Source organism: Saccopteryx leptura, chromosome 2 (genome assembly GCF_036850995.1).
Source record: "Saccopteryx leptura isolate mSacLep1 chromosome 2, mSacLep1_pri_phased_curated, whole genome shotgun sequence".
In the NCBI taxonomy this organism is placed as follows: Eukaryota; Metazoa; Chordata; class Mammalia; order Chiroptera; family Emballonuridae; genus Saccopteryx; species Saccopteryx leptura.
In genome coordinates, this window is record NC_089504.1 from 4,262,107 (window position 1) to 4,288,238 (window position 26,132).

At 51.5% G+C, this 26,132-nt stretch overlaps 1 protein-coding gene across 3 annotated transcripts; it reads left to right on the plus strand.

The window, feature by feature from the left end:
- On the plus strand, positions 1–26,053 carry TTF1 (transcription termination factor 1). 3 transcript variants are annotated; one of them, XM_066366809.1, is made up of 11 exons: positions 1–56; positions 2,635–3,623; positions 5,141–5,364; positions 7,502–7,687; positions 8,556–8,634; positions 13,217–13,347; positions 15,123–15,357; positions 17,514–17,603; positions 18,635–18,700; positions 22,323–22,408; positions 23,165–26,053. In XM_066366809.1, the coding sequence occupies exons 2-11, from the start codon at positions 2,653–2,655 to the stop codon at positions 23,344–23,346; spliced, it is 2,250 nt and encodes a 749-aa protein (XP_066222906.1). In that variant the 5' UTR covers positions 1–56; positions 2,635–2,652; the 3' UTR covers positions 23,347–26,053. The 3 variants fall into 3 exon arrangements, 2 of the variants coding, with proteins under 2 accessions (XP_066222906.1, XP_066222907.1); XM_066366810.1 differs by having other exon boundaries at positions 14–56; positions 2,646–3,623; XR_010749161.1 differs by lacking the exons at positions 22,323–22,408; positions 23,165–26,053 and having other exon boundaries at positions 15,123–15,350.
- The last annotated feature ends 79 nt before the right edge of the window (positions 26,054–26,132 follow it).

Consider the following 26,132-nt stretch of genomic DNA (forward strand, 5'->3'; position numbering starts at 1 on the left):
CGCTCCACAACCATAGCACTTCCGAATTGGAAGGAAAGTGGCGACGGTTTCGGACGGTAAGTTGGAAGGCTTTTTTTGTTGTTGTCCCGGTTATTTATTTATTTATTATTTATTATTTATTTATTTGTTTAGATGCGCTGTATAATCGAGCGGTGCGTGGTTATCGTGTCTTCCTGTGGGAGACGCGCCCTTGGCCCGAGGTCTCCAGGGAGGGGGTGGCGCACGTTTTCCCGCGGTCGCTCCCGGCCCCTGGGCACAAGAACCGAGGTTGGGTCTTTGCGCAGAGGAGGACGGAGAAGGCGGCTTCCGGGCCGTTCCCCTGGTCCTGGCCGCGGGACGCCCACCCAGAGCACAGCGGCGGCTCGGCGGCACTCCACAGGTGGTGGGAGCCCGGGACCGCGCTTGGCACAGCCCGGCGGCGCAGGGAAGCGGCATGTCCAGGGAGGTGCAGACCAGGAGGTGGAGCTGGGTGCCTGCGCTGCATGCGTTCCGTAGGCATCGAGCACTGCGGCCCGTTCCGGGGCCAGGCAAACGAGATCCCCGCGCGTAGGAAGCCGATCATTTCACGGCTGGGCCAAGTGCAATAAGAGGCAACTGCGTTGTTGGAGAAACACTGTATACTAGGGAGACGGGACCCAGTGAAGTGACTTCTTATATCAGTCTTAGCTCAGAATGGTAACGTGGAGAAAACGCACTCCTGGGAGAATGAGCTGCTTTTGCAGAGCCCCTGAGAATGAAAAGAAACGTGCGGTATTCTAGGAATTGAAAGAAGGCAGGGTGTCTGAAACCCCGAGAGAAAGGAGAGCTGGTGAGGTAGGCGTGGACCAGACTGGGTCATGAAGGGTGTGTTGTTAGGTCTGTAAAGTTTGGGGACTTATTTTAATGAGGAAACCATGACATGTTTATAATGTGAAATAACTATATATTTAAGAGGTTATGTTGAATTCAAGAAACCAGAAGAAGCTTAGGTATTTAGAAAAAAGAAACTGATGGAGAGGAGGATATTTATCAAACTCATCTGCTCTATTCATTGTTATGAAGAGGTCCTGAAAAATGGGGCAGGAAAGTGTCTGCTGAATGTAGCTGCTGAAAGTAGGCACCCAGTCCTTGTTACTCCAGTTAAAAAAAAAAAAAAAGATTACACATTCTGGCTGGTTGACTCAGTGGTAGAGTGTTGGCCTGGCATGTGGAGGTCCCAGGTTTGATTCCCGGCCAGGGCACACAGGAGAAGCGCCCATGCGCTTCTCTACCCTTCCCTCTCTCTTTTCTCTCTATCTCTCTCTTCTGCTCCTGCAGCCAAGGCTCCAGAGAGCAAAGTTGGCCCCGGTGCTGAGGATAGCTCCATGGCCTCTGCCTCAGGTGCTAGAATGGCTCTGGTTGCAGCAGAGCAATGCCTCAGATGGGCCGAGAATCGCCCCCTAGTGGGCATGCCGGGTGGATCCTGGCTGGGCACTTGTGGGAGTCTGTCTGCCACCCTCCACTTCTCACTTCAGAAAAAAAATAATAATAATAAAAATAAATAAAAGGCTACAAATATAAGAGAAACTGACTATACTTGTATCTAATCCCTGAATTTACCAATTATAATATTGTGTCTGTGTTCCTAGTTTTGCTACATATGTATCCATTGAGAAAAGATACATACAATTGTTTGCGGATTTTATTTATTTTATTTTTTTAAGATTGTTTTTTTTTCTCTTTCAAGATTTTATTTTTATTCATTTTTTAAGAAAGGGCAGAGAGAGAAGGGGAAGGAGGAGGAAGCATCAGCTCCCATATGTGCCTTAACCAGGCAAGCCCGGGTTTTGAACTGGCGACCTCAGTGTTCCAGGTCAATGCTTTACCCACTGCGCCACCACAGGTCAGGCTGTTTGCGGATTTTAAATTGAGTATAGATGATATCAAAATGTGTACATCCGCCTGACCTGTGGTGGCTCAGTGGGTAGAGCGTTGACCTGGAAATGCTGAGGTCGCCGGTTCGAAACCCTGGGCTTGCCTGGTCAAGGCACATATGGGAGTTGATGCTTCCACCTCCTCCCCCCCTTCTCTCTCTCTGTCTCTCCTCTCTCTCTCTCTCTCTCTCTCTCTCTCTCTCTGTCTCTCCCTCTCCTCTCTAAAATGAATAAATTAAGAAAAAAAAACTAAAAAAAAAAAGAATGAAAATGTGTACATCTTTTTAACTAGGGAAAGTTTTCCGGAAGCAGGGATATTCCGGCCAAGCTCTGAAGGATGGAAGGGCAGGGAAGCAGGGCGGCAGTGGAGGGTGTTTAGGAGACAGGGAATCAGATGCTTTCCTTGGCTTGAGCGAAGGAAAGGCTTGTGGCATGTTTGGGGGACCATAAAAGGGCGTCTGTGCTGGTGCGCAGCTCTGGAAGGAGAGGTGGACGGTGAAGACGTAGGGCAGCAGGGCCCGGCCGTGCAGGGCTGTGCTCTCTGCTCACTGGCCTGTGTCATAAAGGCAGTGGGACCAGACAGAGTGCATTAGAGTGAGCCTCCTTGCTTTTAGAGTAGCGTGCAATGTACAGTCAGGATTGCAGCCTGTCATTTATCATGCACTTTCATTTTTCTGTAATTTTATTTTCTCTTGAGACTGCTGTTTAAGATGCTTTGCAAAAATAAACCACTGTTATCAAGTTTCCCTTTAGGAATAAGATGGAAGGTGAACTGAGCAGATTGGAAATCCACACTCCAGTTTTTAAGAAGAAAAAGAAAAAGTGTTCTGTAGACAAGGAAAAACATCGGCCACGTGCCCATGACAGTTTCAGAGACTCCCCCCTGGCAGGTGAACGGGCTCACAAGACGAAGAGGAAGAGAAAGAGAGAGGAGCGCCAACATCTCACTTCCTCTCCTTTGATGAGACCAGAAACTTGTGACGAGACTGAACAGGCCCTCGCTCCAGCTAGAAAGAGGAAGAAGAGGAGGAGCGCTCTGGGAGTGCAGGATAAGACAGGCATTGTGTATGTGATGGTGGACAAAGAAAATATTGAGAACCTGCCAAAGAATATTAAAAGGGATGTTGACGTTGTTTACGTTGACATGAGCAAGGACCAGGAGTCAGCCGAGGAGCCTGCAGCAGAGGACCCGGACGAACCCTGTGCGGTCCCTGCGCGGCCTGGAGCTGAGCGGGAAGCGCCACAGGGCAAAGTCAGGGAGAAGAAGAAAAGGAAACGGCGGCGGGAGGCTGTGCCCTGCGACGCTGGGCAGGGAGGCCCAGGCGTCCTGCCCCAGCCGGAACCCCTGCCCTCTGTGGGCCCGGAGAGCCAAGCCACACCGCTGTCAGCATCGGCTCATCGGAAGAAGTCTAAGAAAAGAAAGAGAAAGAATTCACATGGCCAGGACTTTGAGAGTCCTGAGACCGTGGACCCTGAAGGATCCCCAGTGGTCCCTGACGCGGGGCCTGCAGAAGGCAGCAGGGAGCCTTGCAAATTGAAGAAAAGGGCTGAGAAAAGGAGGCGAAGGCAGTCTGGTGAAAGTGCCCCCTCGTCTGGTGGTTCAGGGCTCCCCACGAGCTATGAGGACCCGCTCGGTGGCACCCAGGAGGGTAGCGGCTCCTCAGCTGAGGACAGTGCGACGCCCTGGCCGCAGGCGGAGAGCACCCAGGCGTGTTTGGAAGAGGCACAGAGGTAACGTGGGGCTGCTGGGCCTTCGGAGGGCATCCGTCTTCGGTGGGCCTCCTGCCTGGGTCCTCTGTCCAGCCCGTCCACAGTAGACGGCAGGAATCTCAGAGCTAGACATGAGAGGTACCGGATGATGGACACATCTAACCAGGTGACTCAGCAGGGCGCTTCCTGCGTTCATGCGTGAAATAGGCAGTTAGATTCAAGTCTCGCTGAGAACTATTCCAGCCCTGAAAATCTGTGACTAAATTTAAAGGCATTTTAAGATCCCCAAATTGCCTTTGTTTGTCTACAGATGGAAGAAGGGAGTAGACAACTTCAATTTTAATTAAACCAAGCAGGAAAAAAACTGGAATTAGAGTCCTCGCTAAGAAATGAAATTTGAACATTAGTTATATAATTACTTGAGGGCAGTATCTGATGAATAAAAGCAGGAGTTTTTATTGCTCAGTTCCTGGGACTTGGGACAGATTTTTCCCCATTTGTACTCAGTGGCTTTCTTAGATTTGTTAGATTGTCCTGGCTTGAAATAGCTCTCCCTAGCGGCAGCTCTATCTAACAGCACAAGTGGGAGGGGGCCCACCTTGGGTGTTACTGATAACAGCTGTGTCATCTTTTCCAGGACATTGTCAGAACACTGATACTGAGGCAGGAATGTTCTAGGACTGTGGTTCTTGTATTCGGCTCTGAGCCCTCTGAAAATTATTGACCGTTTTCTTAGACAAATGCACTTAATTTTTTTTTCCAGTTTTCTCAGTAGTTAGTTGGTACAGTTGAACATATGAAGAGGAGATCTGAACACCTGGTAGAGAGTTTGGGGATGAATTAATGATAGATACATAGAAAGCCAGGCTAAGGGTTCAAGTGTGGCGGTCAGTGACCACAGCAAAAATAACTGTAACCATGGAAACCCTGGATAGTGATTTAACTAATTAGTGAAACAAAAACATGGAGAAATAGTGATATAAGAAATAAATACTGCCTGGCCAGGCGGTGGCGCAGTGGATAGAGTGTCGGACTGGGATGCCGAGGACCCAGGTTCGAGATCCCTGAGGTCGCCAGCTTGAGCACGGGCTCATCTGGTTTGAGCAAAAGCTCACCAGCTTGGACCCGAGGTTGCTGCCTTGAGCAAGGGGTCACTCAGTATGCTGTAGCCCCCCAGTCAAGGCACATATGAAAAAGCAATCAATGAACAACTAAGGTGCCGCAACAAAGAATTGATGCTTCTCATCTCTCTCCCTTCTTATCTGTCTGTCCCTATCTGTCCCTCTCGCTGCCTCTCTCTGTCTCTGTCACACACACAAAATAAATAAATAAAAAAGAAAGAAATGCTGTCTGGTGGAAACAGGGCTTAGAGATACATGTCTGCCTTGGCACAGTCTCAGGTGTGTCCAGGTTAGCAGTTAGGTTAAAGACTTCAGACATCCTGGCTGAATCCCCTCTCGTCTAAGCGGCACTTCAGGAGAGGAGTGAAGAGCTGTCAGGCAAGCGCTGTCTTCCTTTCACCCCGCTTTCCCCCTCAGGTCAGGACCTGCAGATGAGGAAGGCAGTTTGGAATCGGCTAAAGATTCTGACACAAGGTATTTGTCGGAAGATTCCAGAGACTGGGAGGAGGCCAGTGTGGACTTGGAGTCCGCAGTGCGACAGCTCCGGGAGTTCATTCCTGGCATCGGGGAGAGGGCCGCCACCACGATTAAGCGGATGTACCGGGACGACCTAGGGCGGTTTAAGGAGTTTAAAGCACAGGGTGAGTCTCCACGGCTTCAGGGTGGGGTGGGCGGGGTGGGCTTTCTTAAAATCTCCATCCGGGCCTGACCAGGCGGTGGCGCAGTGGATAGAGCATCGGACTGGGATGCTGAGGACCCAGATTTGAGACCCCGAGGTCGCCAGCTTGAGTGCAGGCTCATCTGGTTTGAGCAAAATGCTCACAAGCTTGGACCCGAGGTCGCTGGCTTGAGCAAGGGATTACTTGGTCTGCTGAAGGCCCACGGTCAGGGCACATATGAGAAAGCAGTCAATGAACAACTAAAGTGTCGCAACGAAAAACTGATGATTGATGCTTCTCATCTCTCCATTCCTGTCTGTCTGTCCCTCTCTCTGACTCTCTCTCTCTGTCTCTGTAAAGAAAAAAAAAAAATCTCCATCGGATTTTTCTGGTTTGCTTTAAATTGAATTTTTATATAGGTTTCAATCCTATAACTATAATATAACAGCCATCCAGAATTGTCCGAGCTATAAAACTAGCCCAGTGACATGCCCTGGTGGCCCTCCTCTGTGCCCACTTCTGGCAGGGGAGGCCAGGAGGGCCGGGCTGCAGGGGCCACAGCCCCGGATGGGAAGATCAGTCCTGGAGGAGGAGGAGGCCCCGGAGGTTAATTGCCTGCGGCCCAGGAAGGATACAGAAGTGAGTTAAACCCTCACGTTAATTCCTCAACTTTGATGAGGTGTAATTCCTTTTCCTGAGGCTTTAACTTGGGTGGGCTGGTGGGGTGGGCATGCTTTCCAGCAGGACCCCACTCGGTCTCCTCCTTGGTCTCACTGTGCTGCAGGGACCTCCCAGGAAGCCTGCTGGGTGTGAGTCAACTGCAGCTGCAAGGCTGCGGGCTGGAACGAGCAGCACTTACTGAGGGCCTGCTGTGTGGGGCCCAGTCCCACAGGTCACTGGGGAAGGAATGGGCTGACGCCTCATGGACTTAATCATATGGGAGAGATTAGGTTTGGAAAATAGACTAAGTGAGAAAAGCACATAATTCACAAAGCAGTGTCCATAGAATGATCACATTTTATTTGTACCCTGCTGAAATTTTTTATTTTTTTTATTTTTCTGAAGTGAGAAGCGGGGAGGCAGTCAGACAGACTCCCGCATGTGCTGGACCGGGATCCACCCGGCATGCCCACCAGGGGGTGGTGCTCTGCCCATCTGGGGCGTTGCTCTTTTGCTGCCAGAGCCATTCTAGCGCCTGATGTGGAAGCCATTGAGCCATCCTCAGCGCCCGGGCCAACTTTGCTCCAATGGAGTCTTGGCTGCAGGAAGGGAAGAAAGAGACAGAGAGGAAGGAGAGGGGGAAGGGTGGAGAAGCAGATGGGCACTTCTCCTATGTGCCCTGGTTGGAAATCAAACCTGGGACTTCCATACTCTGAGCCGACGCTCTACCACTGAACCAACCAGCCAGGGCTGAAAATTTTTTTTTAATTGTATTTATTAGTTTGATAGTAGTTAACAAAATTATACAGGTTTCAAATACACAGTTCTACAATAGGTCTTCTGTAGACTGTATTGTGTTTACTCCCCAAGTGAAATTTTATGAGTATTTTATGAAAAATATTTTTTAAATAATTCTAAGAACAGAAATATACTGTCTAATGCAGTCAGTCCCTAATGAAACTTGATTGCTTTGAGTTATGAAGAGGAACAGAGTGCCAAGTGCAGTGACATTGTCACTCCCCCAGGATGCCTGCCCGAGGACGCACACGTGACTGTTGGCGCCACCAGTGCCCAGCGCTGCCTTGGGAGGGTGTGGCGGAGGAGAGGAAGGGGGCTTTTCCTAAACTTCCTCTTCGAATTTTTAATGAATATATATTCACTCTTTAATACACAAAAGGACTACTTTAAAAGGAGTTTGAGGAGTCAGGAAAGGTCACGTGGAACGGGCCGACCAGGAAGGATCTCGGGGCGAGGGGGTGAGTGTGGCCGGAGCTGAGCTCGGAAGGAGAGCCGCACCCCACACTGGGGACCGGGAGGCTGCGTGTCCCCGCCCAAGCCCGCCCGCTCCCGGGCTGGGGCGAGCTGGCAGCCCCTGCTCTGTTGTGGCCAAAGAGCACCTACCAGGTTTGCTTTGATTCATGGTTGAAAACATTCTTTCTCCTCCACCTTTAAATCCTAGGTGTTGCCATTAAATTTGGTAAGTTTTCTGTAAAGGAAAATAAGCAGTTAGAGAAAAACGTGCAGGAATTCCTGTCCCTGACGGGGATTGAGAATGCGGACAAGCTGCTGCACACGGACAGGTACCCGGAGGAGAAAGCTGCCATCACCGACCTGAAGAGGAGATTCGCGTTTAGACTGCACATCGGTGAGCGCGGCGCTGCCCGTCCTCCCGGGAGGGTGCGTGTGCGTGCGCGTGTGCGTGCGCGTGTGGGCGTGAGCACAGCGCCGGCCGTCAGTGCACACCGGCACTGCTAAGGGGAGGGTCCAGTCGGCCACTGTATGTGGGAGATCAGGAATGTGCTTGTGTCTCCCAAGTAGGGCGCCTTGCCGATCTGGGAAGAATGAAATGACCGCTTCTAGCTTCCCTCCTTGGTAATAATTATGGTTTTGGTTTCTCTTTCTGTTCTTCCCGACACGTGCTTTGCGTTAACTGCACAAGCACGTCCATACGCGCACCAGGGTCTCCTGGTGTATGTGCACGTGGTAGCAGGAACCCCCTCCTGGAGGTGACGCTTGGAGGGTCAGAGGTCATGAAGCAGTGCAGGGTTGGACTGGGAAAACCTCTCTTGAATTTAGCGAGGTTAATTTCTGAGGGATTCTCCGGATGGCACCCAGGAAAACAGCCGTGAGCCCTGAGGAAGGCTTGTTTCATCTGCAGAGGGGAGCGAGGAAGGCTGTTCATCTGGAAGGGAGGTTTATCTGTGGAGAGCTGTCAGTCTCGCCTCCCTTCCTCTACACTCCAGTTATGTCAGGTTACTTTGCCTTCCATGGTCTCTTCAGTGAATTCGGGAGACCGGAGCAGGGGCCTCCACACAGTGTCCGGTTTCAGAGTTCTCCAGAGAGATGCTGATGTACACGCACTTCCTGAGACAGCTTTCTGCAGGGCCTCCGACCCAGCCTTGCCGTGGGCCTGGGAGTCAGTGCTGTTAAACGGGCCATTCAGGGCTCTGCTTACAGCGTGACCTCTTCCTGCCACGTTGTTGCCCTGCTGACCACGTCTCTTCTCACTCTAGGTAAGGGCATTGCCCGACCCTGGAAACTCGTGTACTATCGAGCCAAGAAGATGTTCGATGTCAATAATTACAAAGGCAGGTAAGAACGACGTCTTAGCAGCTTGGCCCAGAACATTTCTCTGGTCTTTGCTGATGCTATAAATCAGAATGTCCACAGAACAGATCAGAGGTAAGAAGTCATGAAGCTGTGTGTGTGACAGGGAGTGTCTCTGCTGTCAGGTGCCCGTCTTAAAGCCCACTTCACTCTCTTCCTCTCTGACCTTTTGTGATCCTCTCCCTCTGGTCTCAGCCTTTTCTTTTCTTTTCTTTTGAGAGATAAATAGAGACAGGAAGGGAGAGAGAGGGTGAGAAGCATCAACTCTTAGTCACTTTCACTTTAGTTGTACCTTGAGCTTCTCACACGTGCCTTGATGGGGTCTGAGCCATTGTCCCCTTGCTTAGGCCTGCGACTTGGGCTTCTTGTGCCAGTCACCTTTGGGCTCAAGCTGGCGAGCTTTGGGATCTTGTGGGCGATTCCCCCACTCGAGCCAGCAACCTCACGTCCCAGGCCGTCACTCTATCCACTGTGCCACACCGTCAGGCTCAGCTTTTTCTTACACTCTCAGTGTAACACTCAGCCTGCTGTGTGGCTCTTACTGCTGCTCGGGAAGCTTTCTCGGTGAACTGGGAGGCTCCTTGGGAACCCAGATGTTCCTTCTCAATGCGACGTTCCCTTGAGCACTTAGCCCAGATCTTTGAGTTTGCAGGAAATATTTGAAGATGGATGTGAGCACCAGTATGAGTCTTTTTTTTGTTTGTTTTGTTTTTGTTTTTACAGAGACAGAGAGGGATAGATGGGAACGGAGAGAGATGAGAAGCATCAATCATTAGTTTTTTGTTGCGCATTGCAACACCCTAGTTGTTCATTGATTGCTTTCTCATATTTGCCTTGACCGCGGGCCTATAGCAGACCGAGTAACCCCTTGCTCGAGCTAGCGACCTTGGGTCCAAGCTGGTGAGCTTTTTGCTCAAACCGGATGAGCCCTCACTCAAGCTGGAGACCTTGGGGTCTCGAACCTGGGTCCTCCATAACCCAGTCCGACGCTCTATCCACTGCACCACTGCCCGGTCAGGCCAGTATGAGTCTTTTAAGTGTGATTCAGTGGTAGGCTCAAAGCCAACTGCTGGTGTGGTGATAGCTGTTCTCCCATTTTTCCTAAATAAAATACCTAATTATAGTTTCCGAAGTTCTAAATAAAACAAACGTAGGTGAAGTCTCTCAGCCTTGGGTGAGCTCTCTGCTCAAGTATGAGGGAGGAGCACGAGAGCAGGGCTGAGGGCTGGCTCAGCGGGACCCCCGGGGGGCAGAGGCTGTGGTTCCGGCAGGGCTGGCTTAGCGGGACCCCCGGGGGGCAGAGGCTGTGGTTCCGGCAGGATCGGCTCAGCGGGACCCTCGGGGGGCAGAGGCCGTGGTTCCAGCAGGGCTGGCTCAGCGGGACCCTCGGGGGGCAGAGGCCGTGGTTCCGGCAGGGCTGGCTCAGTGGGACCCCCGGGGGGCAGAGGCCGTGGTTCCGGCAGGGCTGGCTTAGCGGGACCCCCAGGGGGCAGAGGCTGTGGTTCCGGCAGGATCGGCTCAGCGGGACCCTCGGGGGGCAGAGGCCGTGGTTCCAGCAGGGCTGGCTCAGCGGGACCCTCGGGGGGCAGAGGCCGTGGTTCCGGCAGGGCTGGCTCAGTGGGACCCCCGGGGGGCAGAGGCCGTGGTTCCGGCAGGGCTGGCTCAGCGGGACCCTCAGGGGGCAGAGGCCGTGGTTCCGGCAGGGTCGGCTCAGCGGGACCCTCGGGGGGGGGGGGTGGCAGAGGCCGTGGTTCCGGCAGGGTCGGCTCAGTGGGACCCCCGGGGGGCAGAGGCCGTGGTTCCGGCAGGGCTGGCTCAGCGGGACCCCCGGGGGGCAGAGGCCGTGGTTCCGGCAGGGTCGGCTCAGCGGGACCCTCGGGAGGCAGAGGCCGTGGTTCCGGCAGGATCAGCTTAGCGGGACCCCCGGGGGGCAGAGGCCGTGGTTCCGGCAGGGCTGGCTCAGTGGGACCCCCGGGGGGCAGAGGCCGTGGTTCCGGCAGGGCTGGCTCAGCAGGACCCTTGGGGGGCAGAGGCCGTGGTTCCGGCAGTACCAGCTGAATTCTGCTCAGCCACATGATTTTAGACCAAGACATGCATATTATCTTAACTTCAAATATTGATAGGAACTTTGGTTTCTTTTTAAAATTTTAATCGAAAGAAATAAAGCTTAAGGAAAGGAAAGGTGCCCCAGATGGACTGACCGGTGTCCTACCCTCTTCCCCAGGCTCTAGTTTTAGACAACTGAGGGCAGAACTTTAAGGGCAGTCACTAAAGATGACATCTGAAATGGGACTCAGTGCTTTTGGGAAATGAATGGTGGAGGCTGAAGGGAGGTTTTCTGCCTGTGACAAAAGGGTGGAAGGAAAGTTTTAGAACAATGGAAGTCTGTCATTCTAATAATAAAGTCCATTTGTTTGTACTGTATTATTTGTGTTGTGGTCACCATTTACCCCGACAACATTTTTTTAATTTCCCAAAGACCCTGCTTGCCTGGAGAAGGGAGCTCCTGGAAAGCACAGTTCCTGAGGGACGGAGTCTGTCCCCGTCCCTGCACTTACGGAGGACTTTCTGAGGGCGCTGGGACCCCTGTCCTGGCCCTGCTCACTGTCCTCAGAACGGCTGGCTCTGTACTGGGCTTCGGTCGGGTTGCGCTAGTGATGACATCAATCACTCCCTGGCCCCAGATTAAGGAACTGTAGCAGATCAAAGAGATGGCTTTTTCTTTACTTGAACATTTAAGGTGTTTAATCTTATAGTATTTGTTGTTGTTCTCTCCTTTAATGTATTTGATTTCATGTGGCATTAACGACAGGTTCCTGCTCTTGCGGGACTTGCCCTCCAGAGCGGTGCTGGCCGTTGCAGTGACCACCAGCCTCACGTGGCTGTTGAGCATAAGAAATGCCCTTAGTCCAAGCTGAGAGGTGCTGAGAGTAAAACCACCTTGGTTTACAGGCTCAGTGTGAAGACAAGAATGTGCAGTAGCTCAATGCTTGTGCACTGATTACTCGCTGAGATGACTATGGTTTTAATATATTGGGTTAAGTAAAATATGACTATAGCCTGACCAGGCGGTGGCGCAGTGGATAGACCATCGGACTGGGATGTGGAGAACCCAGGTTCAAGACCCCGAGGTTGCCAACTTGAGTGCAGGCTCATCTGGTTTGAGCAAAGCTCACCAGCTTGGACCCAAGGTCTCTGGCTCAAGTTAGGGTCACTCGGTCTGCTGAAGGCCCGTGGTCAAGGCACATATGAGAAAGCAATCAATGTTGCAACAAAAAACTAATGATTGATGCTTCTTATCTCTCTCCATTCCTGTCTGTCTCTGACTCTCTCTGTCTTTGTAAAGAAAAAGAAAGAAAAAAAAAGACTAAATATAGATAGTTTTCATATGACTTGTAGAAAATTCTGCATGATGTGCGTTGCTGAGACCAGCTCAGCCGCGGGCGTGCACGAGAGGAAGGCGCTGCAGGACTTAGGAAAAACACAAGACACAACATAGAGAAAAGATGGGTCCAGGGGACTCCCGGTCTCTGGGACTGAGAGCCCAGAGCTCTGCAGCTTCATATTTATTGGTCTCTTTGCTCATCAAGCAGATTAGCAGAGCCTGGGTCAGATTAGTCTACAGTGGATTCAGGTGCAGAGAAAGCTGACCAACCGATGCCCCCAGGCATGTAGGGAAATGGCCGTGGGGATCAGCTGCTTCCTGTAAACAAGCGTAGTGGTGCTTGCCGGGCAGCGTGCTGTCCCTGCCGGACTCGGCGTTCTGAAGTCCACACCAAAGACTTGTCTCAAGGCTGCAGTTTCATCTCTCAGCCATTTTTCTACAGTGCATGGCTCACATGTGTCTCTGCTGGGCAGCAGTGGTCTGCAGGAGAGACAGATGGACAGGGCACTGCTCAGTGTAGACTGCTGGCCATGACGAGTGCAGGGAGCAGCAGAGCTGTCCCGGGAGCGCAGGGGCCTGGGGCTCGGGGAGGCAGGTAGCCCTCGCAGCAGGCGTTGGGGGAGCCGTCCAGGTGGGTGAGGAAGGCCTCCGAGGTCTCGACGGGCTAGCTGCAGGGAGCCACAGGCTTTGTGGGCACATCAGGAACTTTGTGTTGTGCTGTGTGTGAAGTGTGGAGCCTGGAAGGCTTGGCTGGGAGTGCCCTGGTGCCTTCATTTGCTCTGGCCACTGCGCTGAGCCAGCCTCCGCCGGGACTGCAGGTAACTGCTTTTAGGGTGACCACAGCTCTAGTCCTCGGTCAGTCTGCCCCTTCCAGCTTGCCCAGAACCGCAGTGGACCGTGATGACAATGGTGTTTCATCTTACAGTTAGTTCAGAGTTGTTGCAGGCTGGTGGCTTTCTCCGTAACTTCTAGTCCTTAGTGGGGGGGGAGAGCTAAGTGGTACAAGACAGCCTGGGGGTTAAAAAGTTGGAGACCCAGACCGAGGTGACTGCCACACAACATTGTGAGCATATGAAATGTCACTGAGCTGTATGCTTTAAAATTGTTACTGTTCTGTTATATGAATCTCATATCACTACAAAGTAACTTTAAAACAAACTGTAACATGTCCCTTTCCCGTAGGTATAGCAAAGGGGAGACCGAGAAGTTAAAGATATACCACTCCCTCCATGGCAACGACTGGAAAAAGATTGGGGATTTGGTGGCTCGAAGCAGCCTCTCTGTGGCCCTGAAGTTCTCCCAGATCAGCAGTGGTGAGTGTGTCTCCAGTGCCCACCTGCGTGTGCCCACCTGCGTGAATGAGCGGGCCTGACAGCCGTCGGCCCACAGCGGCCCGGTGCCCAGGCAGCGTCACGGCCTTTTTGATTGATTTTAGAGAGAAATATTGACCCGTTTTTCCCCTTATGTACACTTTCTGGTTTATTTTTGTATGTGCCCTGACAGGGAATTGAACCCCCGCCTTGAGCGTGCCAGGATGACACGAACCAGCTGAGCTCCTGGCCAGGGCACAGCCTGTCTGTCTGCTGAGAGAGCCATTGCTTGTCCAGCCGTTCTCTGTCCCTGGGTCCTTTCATTTCCTCGAGTGCATTTATGGACGCAGGACCTTGACTCACAGGACTGAGTGCCACCCCACCCCAGTTCAGTAGCTTTCTGCGCGGCTGCAGCTGCCACGTGGGCCAGTGCCAGGGAAGCTGGCGGGCAGGAGAGGCTGGCCTGGGGAGGTCCTTCTGCAGGTGCCAGGGAGCTTTTGGGAGGGAGGCGTGCAGTTCTGCCACTTGTTAGGCAGGGACTTTCCCCAGGATCGGTGGTGTTCTCCGGTCTTTTTCTCGTTTCATCAAAGGCTGCCTTGCTATGTTCCTCTCATGAAAACATCCCTGGTTGCTTTGAGAAGACACAGTCTTTAGTCAGTGTCTCGGTTAGCGCGGGGCTCCCATGCCCCCTCCACACAGGCACATGATGCAGAGCTGGCGGAGCCCCTGGCACCTGCGTGGCTGTGTGTGGTCGGCCCTGGCCTGAGGTGGAGACCGAGCCTTTGGTGCCACTGACTGCAGCCACGGTGCCATGTGGAGACTTGGTGTGGTCCACTCTACCCATTTCTAAGAAGCAGAGTGAAAATTTGGACTGTTTGTACGTGTGTGAAACTTAGATAGCTTTTCTTTTCCCCTTGTAACTCTTGATTTTTAAATATTCACCGTAATTGTTATTTGGGAAAGAGTAACAACAGCATTCGTGGGCCAAGACAAAGGCATCTGTAGGCTGCGGTGTGAGGCCTCTCCCCAGCGTGCCTGACCTCCTGGGCGGCCTGGGAGCAGAGGCACGTGACACGGCCTCAGGTGCCTTCGTTGCCAGGAGTCGTGGTGATACCATTGCAGCTGTGAGCTTCACACGGGCTCTCTGGGGAGAGTTAAGTGCAGGACATAAAAGTTGTCTGGTTTTATTTGTCCCATTAAGTGTTTGGGAACCTCATAGTAGTTTCATGCAGGGGACATGAAACTCAGAAACAGAAAGACAAAAAAAGAAACAGGAAGACCAAAGTTTCTGAAGTTAGACAGACACTCTGAGGAAGAACTGAGCTGGCGCTGGGCCTTCAAAGCGTCCCTGGCACTGGGGGAGCCCCTGCAGTTTGCGTGTCGCTGCTCGATAGCCCTCTGTTTGTGGGATTGAGGTGTGGCTCTTTGTCTTCTGAGAAGTGTCTGATTTCTCTTTCTTTTTCAGACTTTATTTTTTTAAAGCTGTTTTGGGTCCACAGTGAAACTGATAGGCTAGCACAGAGTCCCCACATGCCACTGCCCCACACACGCACAGCCTTCCCCCAGAGGGACACGTTGATTACAAGCCACGAACCCACATAGACTCGTCCTAATTCCCCAGAGTCCATGGTTGACCTCAGGGCCGTCTTGCTGGTGTCCATTCTGTGGGTTTGGACAGATGTGTAATGACATGTATCTGTCGTCATCGCTCCATGTTCAATACTATGTTTGAAAGCAAATAGATGAGCAACTCTAAGACCACCCTTTCATATCTCCAGAAATAAACCATGGGGCCTGGAGTAAGACGGAAACCCAGAAACTTATCAAGGCTGTTGAAGAAGTGGTTCTAAAGAAAATGTCTCCCCAGGATTTAAACGAGGTAGATTCTAAACTCCAAGAAAACCCGGAAGGCCGCCTGTCAGTGGTGCGAGAGAAACTCTACAAGGGCATATCTTGGGTGGAAGTCGAGGCCAAAGTTGAAACCAGAAATTGGATGCAGTGTAAAAGTAAGTGGTAAGTTTAAGGCTTCTTATGCAAATTTCAACAAGATTCTCTCTCTCTCTCTCTCTCTCTCTCTCTCTCTTTCTCTGGAAAATTTCTCTCGAGTTGGGCAGGTTGGTGAGGTTACTAGAATATCTGTGTGACCGCCACGTGGAACGCCTCCGTGACAAGTGACCGTCTCCTGCTCACTGTTTCACTGTCAGTCTCAGAGTCAGTCACTGATTTCAGTTAGCACTTCACCAATGCCGACTCATTGTGAGGCTTCCTCAGAAAGAACTTGAACCCTTTTATACCAGATATCAACTTCTGGTCTCTTCAGTCTGTCCCTTTCTAAGTCTTTAGTAAGACAAGATAGTTTTCTGTTTGTAGCATTAAAAAAAAATACAAAACTAGCGTTCAGGAGAGAAAGCACAAACACAGAGGTCAGAAGTAGCCCGTTTCAATTTGCCTTCTCACTCCACGGCCCCTCGGCCTTCACCCAGAGTGAGGAGTCATGCGGAGTGAGGAGTCATGCGGAATGGAGTGAGGAGTCATGCGGAATGGAGTGAGGAGTCATGCGGAGTGGAGTGAGAAGTCATGCGGAGTGGAGTGAGGAGTCATGCGGAGTGGAGTGAGGAGTCATGCGGAGTGGAGTGAGGAGTCATGCGGAGTGAGGAGTCATGCTCTTCAACTTAGAGCTTCTTAGGCTCATTGTCACCTGGAAGTGTTTTCATTCGGCCCTGGCCACGTGTTTTGGCCTCTCATGTATCTTTTTCCAGCCCTGGGGGTCTCGGAACGGTTATCAAAGTGGAGGGCCTGCAGCTCAGGACCCACACCTCTTGCACAGAGGAGGCTGGGCATTTTGTCATCAGATAAGAATGACATTCTAGGCCTAGCGTGCGGAGGACCCGGGTTCGATTCCCGGCCAGGGCACACAGGAGAAGCGCCCATTTGCTTCTCCACCCCTCCCCCTCTCCTTCCTCTCTGTCTCTCTCTTCCCCTCCCGCAGCCAAGGCTCCATTGGAGCAAAGATGGCCCGGGCGCTGGGGATGGCTCTGTGGTCTCTGCCTCAGGCGCTAGAGTGGCTCTGGTCGCAACATGGCGATGCCCAGGATGGGCAGAGCGTCGCCCCATGATGGGCGTGCTGGGTGGATCCCGGTCGGGCGCATGCGGGAGTCTATCTGACTGTCTCTCCCTGTTTCCAGCTTCAGAAAAATGCAAAAGAAAATGCAAATAAATAAATAAAATAAATAAAAGAATGACATTCTGAGCAGGTGTGTTTTATGCTAAAAGCAAACTCCTAGGCTATACTGTTTATTGCTTATGTACCTTACATTCTGTTGAAGGTATTTATTTTAATAGACTGTGCTCTGGGACATAAACCCCAAACAACAGAGAAGGGTTGGGAGGGAAGGGTACAAAACGGAGGAGCCCGAGCCCTCTCACCCCGCATGTTAGACTAAAAAGGAGTACGTTATGAGCCTCCGCTGGAGGGTTGATAATCTGTTAGACAAGGGAGGGAAATCACCCTCAGAATCAGCATAATTAAGTTACATACAAGACGTGCTTTTTAATTTGAATTAAGAAGTAAGACCCTTATAGTCTGAACACGTACTTACTCCATGTAACATTGGAATGGCCTCAAGTGACACGTTGACAGCAGTGAGCGTGGGTGTGGGCACCTCGTGTGCGTCATTTCTCTCACCAGGAGGCAAGTGTGGTGGCTGAGGACCTGGCCATCAGATTGTGACAAATTCTGCTATGCAAGGCAAGGAGAGTCACCCTGTCCTTCAGCCATTAGAGGAATCATCAAATCATTTATTCCTCATGGAATTTGTCTTACTTGGTGTTCACAGCTGGTCATGGTAGTAAGAGCAGTGTTCTCTGTTTCATAAATAATCAAAACTACATTGAATTTACAGTGTTCTTTAGCAACTGCTAATAGGCTTACTTTTCCCTTTTTAAAGTCATTTTATTATGGAAATTTTATAACACACAAATGTGGAACTCCTTGCAGTCTTCATCCAGTTTCAGTCACCATCAACTTCCTATTGTTTTATTTGTCCTGGATGGGGCAGAGGTTAGCAGGGGTGAGCGGCAGAAGCCAGGCAGTGGCTCTGCGCGGGCCGGTGAGATGAGAAGAGTGGGCAGTCCGGACAGTGAGCTGGGCTTTGCTTCTTTTAACACAGGATGGAAATTCTCACCAAGAGGATGACCAGTGGCCGGGACGTGTACCGGGGAGTGAACGCCCTGCAGGCCAAGATCAATCTGATTGAAAGGTACAGAAACAGGCAGCGGGGCCGTCAGCCGGAGGGGGCGTGAATAGCAGAGCGTGCGGGAGGCTGCGGTTCAAGTCCCTGTCCGCACTGCCCGCTCGGAAGGCCTGGCGCGTCGTTCCCTGTTCTAGGCTTGGCTTGTTCGTCTGATGTGAGCGTGATAATAATAGTGCCTGCCTTAGTGTTTTGGGGAGAAGAAATGAACGCGTGTAAAACGTATTGTGCACCCGACAAATGTAGTTACTTTAGTCTTGGAAGGTTTTCATGTGGAGACGAGTCATTTCCGTCCACTTGAAAATGGAGGCAGACTGTGCAGGCTGAGCCCCCCTGCTGTCCAGCGTGCGTGTGTCGTGTCCCTGGGGCTTGGGCTTGAGGTCGGTCCACACGGAGTCCCCTCTCCTGAGGGCCTGGGGGCGTGGCTCTGACTCAGGAAGCCCGCTGGTCTAAGGGTCCCGGGCTAGTGTTGGGTGAGGACGGCAGAGAGCAGAAGGGGGCGTGGGGTTCTGACCACCCTTCCAGCTGCAGCCCCCTGCTCTGTCCTGAGCGCTGCTCAGAAGTCCTTGACGTGCCGCCCGCTTGTCCACCCCCCACCGGAGCGGTGACGCAGGTCAGGCTGCCGGCTTCTGCTGTTGGCACCGCCTGGTGGTCATGGAAACCATGAGCCAGTGACTCGGCGACTCGGCTCTTAGCCCCATCTCCTCATCTGGAGGGTGGAGATCCTCACGGCTGTTGAGGGTCAGTGAGGGAGTGAATGTGAAGGTGAGACACTTGTCTGTCACGCAGGAAGTGCTGACACGCGTGTCCTGTTTCTGGCCTCTGCACCGAGGGAGGTTGTGTTTTTCCCGGGAGAAAGGATGGTCTCAGGAGGAGGAGGTTGTGGCCTTTTGGTCTGTGGCCCACTGACCGGTGGCCTTGGGCTGACGGGCCGGCACAGTGCCCGTGGTCGGGCCTCCGCGTGCTGCCCGCCTGAGAGTCCCTGACGGTGTCCGTTGTGCCTGGCTTTATGTGGAAACCGTCTGTGTGCTTTCTCCTAGGCTGTACGAGATAAATGTGGAAGACGCCAACGAAATAGACTGGGAAGACCTCGCCAGTGCCATAGGGTGAGACCAGTGTTTCATAGTAAGCTGAACGCAAGACAGATTATTTTAAGAAACAACTGCCTCTCAGGTTTTAAAGAACCGGCTGGAATTCGTGCGGTGTCTGGACTTTATCTAGAAATTGCGGTTGTGTGCGTGCGCGTGGGTTCAGCACCCCGACCCTGCACCCAGACACCGGGGAGGAGGGGATGAGTGTGCACTCAGTGTCTCAGGGGCTTCGGGGAGCTGGCCGGTTCTGAGGTGGGCGCAGAGAAACCCCACCGCCCGCCGTCGCCAGCATTCTGCCCGTGCACATTCTCCTTCCCTCTCCCGCGCCCGCCGTCCCCTCCAGGGGAGCACGATGTTTCCGGGAGTCGGGGTGGATGGCATGTCCTAGTTGAGGATGTTCTGTAATTAGACTGAGGAAATTTGACACTTGATACAGTGCTGTCCTGTCAACAGCCCATGCTCAGATTTCACCCAGTAATGGCCTTTGTAGCACCCCCCCCCCCCCGATCTGCGATGCCATCCAGGGTCTCCCGTGTTGTCCTGTAGCGTCTCCTGGTCCTTGAGGATGTTGGAATGCTGGGATAGGACAGCTGCCTGTTCTGTGGGGTCTCCCTCAGATGCAGTGTTTGGCAGCCCCTCCCGAGGAGATTAGGGCTTTGTGCTTCAGGCAGGAACGTGACAGGTGAGACTGTATCACTGGTCACATCATGTCGTGAGGCCCTGAATCTCATTCTGGTCATCTGGCTCTGCTGACGTCTGCCACATTTCACCATGTATATCATATACAGTTGCTTTTATTTTCTACTTTTTTAAGTGAGAGGAGGGGAGATAGACAGACTCCTGCGTGTGCCCTGAATAGGATCCATGCAGTGAACCCTTTCTGGGGCCAATGCTCTGCCCATCTGGGGCCATGCTTGCAACCTAGCTTGCAACTTAGCACCTGAGGTGGAAGCTCCAAGGAGCCATCCTCAGTGCCCGGAGCTGATGTGCAAACCAATCAAGCCATGGCTGTGGGAGGAGGAGAGAGAGAGAGAAAGAGAGGGAAAGGGGAGGGGGAGAAGCAGATGGTTGCTTCTCCTGTGTGCCCTGACTGGGAATTGGGAATTGAACCTGGGACTTCTGCATGCCTTTTTGATGCACTACCGCTGAGCCAACCTGCCAGGGCCTATAGTTGCTTTAATAACTATTTCCTGTTGGTGGTGAGAAGTCTGCAGGGAGATATTTTGAGACCGTGTGAAGAGCCTGTGGCTCTGCCAGCCTCCCTGGGGGGTGGGGAGATGGGGGTGCTCGTTTGCATCTCTTACCTGAGCAGAGAGTGAACTCCCTGTGCTCAGGAGCCCTTCCGTCCGCCTGTCTGCCTCCCTGGGTGGCTTTCCTGCTGCAGACCCTGCATTTTCAAGCAGTCCTGCTACTGAGAGAGGCCCCACTCTCAGAGTCTGGATGGCTTGCTTAGTAACTGTGGGGAGAGCTTGCCTGCAGGCACAGCCCCTCTGAGAAGATTGTGGGGAGTGGTGGGGTGTGGGTGCGGGTGGACTTGGGGGATGGGGTGTTGAGGGATTGTTTGGCCCTTAGTGGGGAAGGTCAGCAGGAACTGGCTGCCACTGGGAGGTTGTCACTGATCCACCAGGAAGGGTTTTAGCCGGTTTGGTGAGGCCTTACTCACACCTTGGCCTGTGGCCAAAGAATAGACTTTGTTTTTTAATTCAAGAGAACTGGAATATTTTAGGACAGGCCCTGCCTGGGTCACAAATACATGCCCACAGTTCTAAACCCTTTCCTAGCTCCCCTGAGGCCCGGGGCACCCACCCCTCAGTTTTGTGGGTCCCTAAGAGGTGACCCCACCAAATCCCATCCTGAGGGCTGTGTCCACAAAGCCCTCCCTTTATATTATCAAACCACTTTTTAAAACCTGACTTTTTCAATTTTTGTAAATTTATGACATTGTTTCAGATCCTATGATTTCTTGAATTAAAATAGATTTTTAATGATTTTAAGTAAAAAGTGTACACATTTTAAAATGGATTGGTCTTGAGAATTATGTATCTTTAGATTTATAAATCTCAACTTGAGATTTATATATCCCAAAACTGTAAAATGGAGATTGTGGCCCTGGCTGGGTAGCTCAGTTGGTTGGAGTGTCGTCCTGGAGCACAAAGGTTGTAGGTTTGATTCCCTGGTCAGGGTACATACAGGAGCGGCTTGATATTCCTCTTTCTCTCCCTGCTTCTCTCTTAAAAAAAAAAAAGAGAGAGAGAGAGAGAGAGATTATGGCATCTAGTCAAATACTATTTGAGACGGTACATTCTCAAATGAATTAACACAGTGAAAAACAATGTAACAGTTCAGTCTCTTCAGATTTCTAAGACTTCCCTTGTGAGTTATTTAGGCAGGATTTAAAGACATTTTCACCTAAATGAGATGTAACACCTGCTTAGTTTGAAAATGTCTAGACCGATGACTGTCACTTCTCAAAGCCTGAGCCGGGTCCACAGTGTCATGCAGGCACATCGCCTCTCGGGACACGGGGTGGGGTGGTGCCTTAGAACTCGGGGTCCGCTGTCAGACCGGCCGGCGCCGAGTCCTGGTTCCCACTAGTTAGCCTTCCCGGGCGGGTTGTTCCCTGAGTTGTCTCTGTGTCCTCACACGGTGGCTTACTGGGACCTACTAGGACCTAGGAGGAAGCGCAGGATGGGAGCCCAGCCCAGTGCCCAGCATCCGGGTCAGCTAGCGGTCGCTGTGGTGAAGAGGTCCAGAGAGGCCACTCATCTTTTGCCTCTACAACAGATAAAACTTTCACACTGATCATTTTAACAGATAAAACTTTCACACTGATCATTTTAACTGCTATATCCGTTAATTATTAAAACAAGTATGCTTTTACTGTTTAAGAGAAAGTATCCAGAAAGTGAGTCAGTGATTCTTCGCTGTAAAAACAATATGAGATTTGACTGTTTCGGTCTTACTTCCTGTAAAGTGAAAATGTGTTTGCGTCACCAAAACATCAGCATCTGCTTTTTTAGCTTTGCAAAATCAGGTGACATATGCCTTTGAATGGTGACAAATGCGTATTTATCCAAGTGTAATTGTTCAGAGTATAGAATATGGAGTCAGATCACCTGATTGTCACAGCTGTACCACTGATTAGCTGTAAGATTTGGACACCTCTGTGCCTCAGTTTTCCCTTCTCTAAAAAGGGTGCCACAAATGGTCAGGTGGTGCCCGGGGAGAGCGGTCCTGAGGCTTGTTGGCTGCCACCTGGGAAGAGCTCAGGGCAGGGGAAGGACAGGGCAGTGTCAGCGTGTGCGGCTAGGGTTCGGTTCTGTCTTCCGAGCTAGGTTATTCTAGTTTGGACAGAACCATCTGGTTGCACTACTGACTTTCTGTGTGTGTGTGTGTGTGTGTGTGTGTGTGAGAGAGAGAGAGAGAGAGAGAGAGAGAGAGAGAGTGAGATCAATAGCTTTCCACATGTATCTTATCTTTATGACATTTGTGGCTGTAATGAGTTCATGTCCAGAGTTAAGAAAGCTACATATATCTATAGCCCTCACCTTAATCAGTGTACCTCTTAGCACACAGTGGTGAAATGGTCAGTTTCTAAACTAACACTAACATTTTTTTTACCTTTTCCTTCCTAAAGTGATGTTCCTCCAACTTATGTTCAAAATAAATTTTATAAGCTGAAAGCTACCTGTGTTCCATTTTGGCAGAAGAAGACTTTTCCAGGTCAGTGATTTTAGTATTTTAATAGTTAAAAATAAAGTACGAGGTCACACACTGATAGTGACCTTGGGCCAGTGACTTCTGGGGGCCTCAGTCTGTTCAGTTGTAAAATGGTGAAAATTGGCAAATTATAATCCCCACCTGACAGGGCTTTCAGAAGTTTAAGTGACATAACACACGTGTGGTCTCGGGTGCTCGGCGCTGCCAGGTGTCTTCGGGGACACACACGCCACGTGTGCACACGCACCTGCGGGAAAACAAGCCGCCCGCTTCCTTCTTTGCCGCAGTTTGTGGGTTAGATATGTGAGTCCCGGACTCGGGTCGTCAGTCACGTGGGGAATGTGTTAACAGCATACGTGGCGCCCCAGGCATACCAAGTGCTAACCTGCAGGTCGGGCTCCGAGGCTACCTTTCTCTGACAAGCTCACAGGAGTGTCGGGTGTCTGCCCAGCACCAGTGTTGGGGGACCAGTGGCCGGGCTGCCACTCTCCCCGGGAGCGTGTACGGAAATACCTCCTGCTTTCAGCAGACATCACTCCCTGGGTTTGAATCCTGGCCCCGCCCGCCTCAGCCCAGAATTTGGGCAGATTTGGTGTGTGGTCTGTGACGCGGGTGAACAGCGGTGCCGCCCCACTGGAGCTCTGTGAGGCTGAGCGGGTCCCCCCGGTCCCGGCAGCGCAGTGCGGGATGTCAGCCGCCCACCCTGCAGCGGGGACAGGCTTCACGCCGCTCATTTCAAAGCTGCATCTCTCTCTGCAGAGATTGTAGACTACCTCTATGAGACGAGCCTGCCTGTGCTCAGAGGGAAGCTGGAGAAGAGGCGGGAGCGGACAGGCGCCCAGGCCCAGGCCCCCGCGGCGCCCCGGCGCGCCTTCCTGTTCAGGGACATCTTCTACTGCGACGAGGACAGCGAGGGAGAGGACGCGAGTGGGAGGAGTTAAAGGAGACAGCGCTCTGGCCCGTCCTCTGCGTTTGGTGGCATTCACGTCTGTGTGTTGGAACAGCTGTGCTAGTGGTGGTGGTGAGTCAAGAAGAGACCGTGGGCAGGGGGAGGGTGTGAAAGGGACGACTTGGGTGGTGGGGCACTGAGACTGACATCGGATTCAAGTTCGTTTGGATGTGGACAGGAAGAGGAGCCTAGGAGCTGATTGAACATTTCTGTTGTATTGAGAACGATCACAGCTGACGGTTTTTATAGAACACAGGGTTTCACGCCCCAGTGCAGTGTCGGGAGTCCGTCCCGTAAACATCTCACTGTGGATTCAATAGACACGCACCAGCAAAGTGAGAACGTCCGTGCCGTGTTGCCTTCTGCCTCCCACTTGTTTCTCTATCTGCGTCCTCGGTGGGTGTGACGATGAGCTACGTGTCAGGGGAAGTTGTGGGTGTGCCGTTCCCGTGGCAGGTTTCAGTTCCCAGACCCATCACCGTGAGCGCTGCTGTCTTCCTGAGTGGCGCTCAGTGCTTAGAGGTGTCTGCTTTTTCCTACAAGAGGCCCTCGCAAAGCCAGTCCCTGAACTCAGCTGGAGTTGAACTGTGGGGGAAAAGCCCATTGCTTCTAGGAAACTGGCCTTGGCCACCGTAATGCCGTGTGGGTCTCAGGCACACCCGTGCCTGCTGGAGTTCCAAAGTGCCGCGACCAGCTCGGCAGTGGGCGGGCACGAGAGGAAGGTGCTGCAGCACTTAAGAAAAAACACACACGAGACACAACGTAGAGAAAAGATGAGGCCAGGGGACTCCGGCCTCCAGGACTGAGAGCCCAGACCTCTGCAGCCTCCTCATATTTGGCCTCTTTGCTCATCAAACAGATTAGCAGAGCCGGGGTTCAGGTGCAGAGAAGGGTAATAACTGAGCCTTTCAGGTATGTAGGGAAAAGGCCATAGGGATCAGCTCTTTTACTTTAAACAATCTTATCAATGCCCACAGGGGCAGCGTTCTGCCAAAGTCCATACCAAAGACTTGTCTCAGGACCACAGTCTAATTCCCAGCCATTTTCCTACACTAGGGCTATGCCATCAATCAGGAAAGTAAAAGCACACCAGATCTCCTTCAAGTAGAGAAGAATTTAATATAGGAGTTTGAGCTACAAAGTTGTGAAACAGGATGGAGGCCGAGACAGGAGGTCAAATCATGCAGCCATGTGGATCTGAGGGCGAGCTGCTGCAGCCCCTGTGCCTAATGCTTATTGGGACAGCTGCCCCGTGCGGCTGTGCCCTCTCTGCCACACGCCTAACGGGAACATGTCTTCCTAGAACCCAGCGCTCCTGCCTCCTGGCTGCCATTACTGTCACCAGTGTCTCCCATGGGCAGCGCCAGAGTAGCACTCAGCTGGCGAGGGACACAGAGTTTCCAAGCTCCAGTCATGTCTGTACAAGGTGGAGCTCAGGAAGGCAAGTGGGTGAACAGTGTCCCATACACAGTGACTATTGCCACCGATGCCATGATGCAGCCCCACTGTCCCCCGAGTGATCTCTCTGATGTCATTGATGCTATGTCATGATGTGACATCGGTTAATTCAGCTACAACGCTAGACACTTCCAAACCTGCCACAGTTGGAAAAGGAAGGATCCAGGCAAACCAGCTTAGGAGTGCCCAGCCTCCAAAACAATGTATGCAAATAATAGACACTCAATAAATATTCAGTCAGTAAGTGAGTGGGTTTTTTTAGGAAGCATTTTGCCTTTAGTCACCTCTATCAAACGTATCAGTCTCTGTGCTGATGGGAATAGATTGTTCCTTTTGGAGGACAGTCTGGGAAAAGATAACAAACCCTTAAAAACGTGTTCTGTGACCCAGCAGTTTCACATCTAGAACCTAAAGAAATACTAGAACGAGTGTGTGTGAATGGCACACTTATCACGAAAAATAGAAAAAATATAAATGTTCCTTAATAGGAAACTTATTAATTAACTATATTCCTGGAATGGAATATTATGCAATAATGCTAAATGCTGACAGATTTGGTTAACATAAAAAGAGGTGAACAATATTATAAACAAATATTTCAGAAGAATCTATATTTTCTCAGTTTGTAAAAGTAAAAAAGGAAATCACATATATGTAGATACATTAAAATGTGTGGGAAGAATTAAACCCAAAAAATATTGGTGGTTTTTTTCTGGGCAGCGAGATTATGCACTTATAGGTTAGAACTCTTGATTTGCAAATGCCAAAAAATCAGACTGAGATCTAAGGAGTGCGGGAACTTGGAGTCCAGAGGGAGGGCTCGTTTTAGCTGAGATAAAGGCTGAGCCTCCCGGGCCCCAGGGCCTGGTTCCCGTGCTCGCTGCTCTCCCGAGTCCACTTCCTCTAGTTCACACAGACACGTTTCCGAGCCCAGACCCCCATTCAGAGGAAGAAAGGCTTCTCTTCCTGCTGTTCTGGGCGTGAGCCCTGGCTTTTGTTCCTGATGCCCAGATAAAAGCTTGTGCCCAACTCTGAAAGATCTCTGGAGCCAGGGAAATAGGATTGGCCTCAACCAGCCTGGGCTTGATTCCAACTGAGAGGGTCAGTTCCCCCGTAGAAAATTGGGATCCCATCAGCAGAAGAAGTGAATGGACAGAGGAAGCAAATCACAACTGCAGATGAAAGTCGCCTGCGTTCACCTGTGCTATGTAATTTACCCAATAAATGTGTGCTTTGTCAAAGGGTGATTTTTATAACTTTCTCGTCTTCCATGTGCCTCCTGTCAGGTGGAAAATGTATACCATACAAATTTTACCTTTG